This window comes from Pelodiscus sinensis, chromosome 1 (assembly GCF_052426305.1).
Source record: "Pelodiscus sinensis isolate ZL-2025 chromosome 1, ASM5242630v1, whole genome shotgun sequence".
In the NCBI taxonomy this organism is placed as follows: domain Eukaryota; kingdom Metazoa; phylum Chordata; order Testudines; family Trionychidae; genus Pelodiscus; species Pelodiscus sinensis.
The window spans coordinates 349363995-349368577 of record NC_143052.1 but is presented as its reverse complement, the minus strand read 5'-3'; the positions used below and the strand labels follow the sequence as shown (position 1 = coordinate 349368577).

General features: G+C 50.6%; 1 protein-coding gene across 1 annotated transcript; it reads left to right on the top strand.

Annotated features, from left to right (window-relative positions):
- The first annotated feature begins 3184 nt into the window (after positions 1-3184).
- LOC102459164 (olfactory receptor 52K2-like) lies at positions 3185-4159 on the top strand. The gene has a single exon (XM_006126559.3). The coding sequence runs from the start codon at positions 3185-3187 to the stop codon at positions 4157-4159; it is 975 nt and encodes a 324-aa protein (XP_006126621.2).
- Positions 4160-4583: the final 424 nt, after the last annotated feature.

Genomic DNA, 4583 nt, shown 5'->3' with positions numbered 1-4583 from the left:
CTAGAGACAGCCTTAGTGTAACCACCACCAGGCACATTTGAACCTGGGAACTTCTGAAATGGAGTATAAGAGCCTCTACCCACTGAGCTGAAAGCCAGCTGGCTCCCAGCCCCTGCTGTAGAAGTCTCTTGGTCTTAACTGCTGCTGTGGTCTAGTTACCACTTTCATTGCTCAGTAACCACACTAGGGCTATGTCTACACTCGTGGCTTCTTGTGCAAGGGTTCTTGTGCAAGAAGTCTTGCGCAAGAAAATGTTCACACTACCACGTGCGAGCTGTGCTTTTGCACAAGAGCGCCTATGGCTGTGTGGACGCTCTCTTCCACAAGAAAGCTATGATAGCCATTTTAGCCATAGGGCTTTCTTACGCAAGAAATCCCTGCTAAGCGTCCACACTGCCTGCTTGCGCAAGAGCTCCTGTGCAAGGGGGCTTACACCTGTTAAAAAAAGAGCGTAGCGCTTGTGCAAGAAGCCCTCTCTTGCCACGCCGTACTGGAAATTTCCTTGCGCAAGAGCGGGTGGGCAGTGTGGACGCTCTGAAGATTCTTGCGCAAGAACGGCTGTACTTGTGCAAGAAGCCACGAGTGTAGACATAGCCTAGGTGTGTAGGTTACATAAGCAGAGCAGCCCAAACCCCAGTCTCACACAAGAGACTCTCAGCCCTTCCAGTTATTATCCCTGAAGGAGGTGACGAAAGCTCCAAGGCGGGGACAGGGAGGTGATGTGATGGAGCCAGGGCTCAGCGGAAGTTGCTTCCTGGCTTAGCCAATAGAGCATTGCCAGGAAATCCACCATGAGATCTATCCGTGGCCACAGGCAGGGCATCCTTTCACAGCCAGCTGCTGGGCGGGGAGCTCTGTTAGGCCCTGCTCTAGGGTGTGGCTCAGACTTGACAGACATTCAGCAGAGAGGATTTTCCTGGGGAAATTCTGTTTACACACAAAGATGCAACCTACCCCACTACCCCTAATGTGCACAGCTAAACTAGCTTGCACCACCCTGTCCTGGTGCTTTCCGTACCCGAGGGCTGGCAAGGCAGAGCAGGGCCGTGGGAACCCATCTAGGGCCAGTCCCATTTCTCCTCACTGACTAGCACAATTAGAGAGGCCAGAGTCCTCAGAGACGGCCCCATGCTGCACAGATCCCAGTAGGTTCAGCTGAGATGAATTATAAAGACCCTGCAACATTGCCTGGACATTTCATGCACACACACAGACATGGGCACAGCAGGACAGAGACATGAGGAGGGACAGACAGGAGACCTGCCAGGAGGTAGGTGACTGTATTGGGCTGTTTGAATAGACGGGGTGAGGGGCGAAGGCGAGAGCTGCTCTTTGGAAAGGCCTCTGTGTCAGGAGATTGACAGAAAGGTAAATGTTTCCATGGCTCATACACCAGTGTGAGGAGACGTGGCAATAAGCGACAGGAACTGGGATTTCACACTTCTGGGAAGAGAAATAATGTAACTGGCATTACAGGTGCCTTTGTGTGATAGGAAAGTTAAAAACACCAGTGGCAGCCGTTTCAGGAAGTAAGTGAGGTGTCCCTCCCTCCCCCGGTATTAAATGCACTGCTCCCTGTATTTGAATTGCTAATAACTCAGCACCACAGGCCCATGAGTGCACAAGGTCAATCTGCTCACTAACAGAGATCTGGACGGGGTACGGCTGGGGAACCATTACACAACTCACCGATGGTAATTTTCTTACACAGGAACCCCTATCACCAAGAACTTGAATTTGGAGTCGATCATGATTAATAGGAACATAAGACCGGCCAGACCCGGTCAGCCCAATGGTCCATCTATCCCAGTGGCCTGTTTCCCTACAGTGGCCCATGCCAGGTGCCCCAGAGGGAGTGAAGAGAACAATCATCAAGTGATCCCTCCCCTTTGACAGTTCACAGCTTCTGACAAACACAGACTAGGAACACTTCGGCACACCCAGCCATCCTAGACCAAAAGTGTTAACGTGACCCTTGGCTGTGTTAAGAGGGGATGAGTGAATGGAGCAGGATAGAGACTTTACCACTGTGTACGGCATAGGCAAATAAGACACTAGAAGTGGCCAGGTCCAGTGTACACATTTTAAAGCAATGTTGAAAAAGCATGTGGTGCAGAGGAGAACCACAACATTGCTTTGGGGACTGGTTTGGGCATAAAGAGCTCAAACCATGCAGCTCAACAGGGTTATCAAAAGATGACTCGACTAAGGTTTCTGTCTTCTTGGGGTGAGAATCCCAGCTAGTAAAGGACACGTTAATCTATAGGCAGAGCGAGAACCGCAGGCTGGAAGTTACAGCCAGACAAATCCAGATGAGAAATGAAGCTCATGTTGTTACAGATGAGGGTGATTTGCAATTGGGACAGAGTGCTGGGGACATGATGGGCCCTGCATCTCCTGAGGTCTTCAGTTCAGGAGTGGAGGCCTTTCTGGAAGATGCTTTAGTGAGATCCAAAATATTGGGCTCCATGGAGGGTACTTGGGTGAAGTTTAATGCCCTGTGCTATACAGAAGATCAGCCAGATAGATAGATAGATAGATAGATAGATAGATGCCCTGGAGGTACCGGCTGTAATTTGCAATGATCAAACAGCTGCAATTCTTTCTGGTTCAATTTCCCATGTACAGATCAGGCTAGGCTCAGCCCTGGCACAGCCCACTGGAATAGCTGTACAAGAGCTTGGGATGCAGGGAGTAGCCAGGGGTGTCTGCTGTCTCCAAGTCATTAACCTGTGACCGCAGCCCTGGTCTTCCTCCTCTTATCTCCGAGCATGGGGCAGGATCCCCGTAAGCAGCTCTTAGGTCTCCCAATTACGCTTGATGGCTGGGGAAAGAGGAGAATGGCATGGAAGTCTCTGAGGCCTGCGCTCCTTCTCTCTCGGCACAAGAGTGACTCTGTGCCACAGCTGAGATTGGGGCCACACCGTGTCAGGAGCTGTACACACACATGCATGCAAGAGCGTCCATGCGCTTAGGAACTTACCAAGATAATATTCAAGATAAAGGAAGAAAAGGGAAACTGAGTCATCGATCATGATAGTGACAGACCCAAGGTGACCCCGCATGTCAGTGGCAAAGACCAGGACAGCACTCATGTCTCAACTCCCAAAAAAACCAGCCCTTTCATTTTTGTATTACAGGGAAAGAACGTTGTGAATTGACAGACTCGCATCTGCAGTAGATCATGTCAACCTACAATCAGTCCTGCCCTAACTCCCCTACATTCCTGCTGACCGGCATCCCCGGCCTGGAATCTCAGCACATCTGGATCGCCATTCCGGTCTGCCTCATGTATGTGCTGGCTCTGCTAGGAAACAGTGCTGTCCTCTTCGTGGTAAAGCAGGATGTGACCCTCCATGAGCCCATGTACTATTTCCTCTCCATGTTGGCTGTCATTGATCTGGTCTTCTCCACGGCTGTTGTCCCCAAAATGCTGAGCATCTTCTGGCTGGATGCCAGAGAAATCAGCTATGAGTCCTGCTTCCTCCAGATGTTCTTCATCTACACCTTCGCTGCCGTGGAGTCGGGATTGCTCCTGGCCATGGCCATAGACCGATACGTGGCTATCTGCAACCCCTTGAGATACAAGGCCATCCTAACCAACCCAAAGATTGCCTTGATCGGGCTGCTGTCCCTTGCAAGAGCAGTGGGGGTCATGACACCCTTCATCTGCTTTCTAACCAGTCTGCCCTACTGTAAATCGACTGTCATCCCTCATTCCTACTGTGAGCACATGGCTGTGGTGGACCTGGCGGGCACTGACTCATCAGTCAGTGACAAGTACAGCGTTGTGGTGGCCACCACCTTAGTGGGAGGAGACGCCATCTGCATCACCTTCTCTTACGGCATGATCCTCCGCTCTGTCCTGCGCCTCTCGTCTCACGAGGCGCGTCTCAAGGCCTTCAGCACGTGTGGCTCCCACCTTTGCGTCATCCTGCTCTTCTTTGTGGGAGGGCTCCTTTCCATGTACATAGAAATGCTGGACCTCGGCCTTCCACGTCACATCCAAGTCTTGCTGGCTGACTGTTACCTTGTCATCCCCCCCATGTTGAACCCGGTCGTTTATGGCCTGAAGACCAAGCAGATCCGGGAACGGGTCTTCAAGCTCTTTGGGCAAAGACAGGACTTAGCAGAACCCCGTATGGATGGAGGCCACTGACACAGCCCCTCAACATAGGAGAACCCCTCTGTTGTCCCCATTTTCACCTTTGTGTCCCCGTCCCCAACACTGTGGCCTCACATGCACTGTGCAAGAAAAAGGGAGTGTGTGTGTGTCAGAGAGAGACACTTTGGCTACGTCTAGACTGCATCCCTCTGTCGACAGAGGGATGCAAATGAAGCACATCAAAATTGCTAATGAAGCAGGGATTTAAATATCCCATGCTTCATTAGCATAAACATGGCCACCGCTTTTTTTTTTTTTAAATTGAGCTTTTTAAAAAAAATGGCAGTCTAGACACGGATCTATCAAAAATAAACCCTTGTTTGACAGATCCCGTATTCCTCAAAAAATGAGGTTTACAGGATCTGTTGATAAAGGGTTTATTTTCGACAGATCCGCCTATAGACTGCCGGGGTTTGTT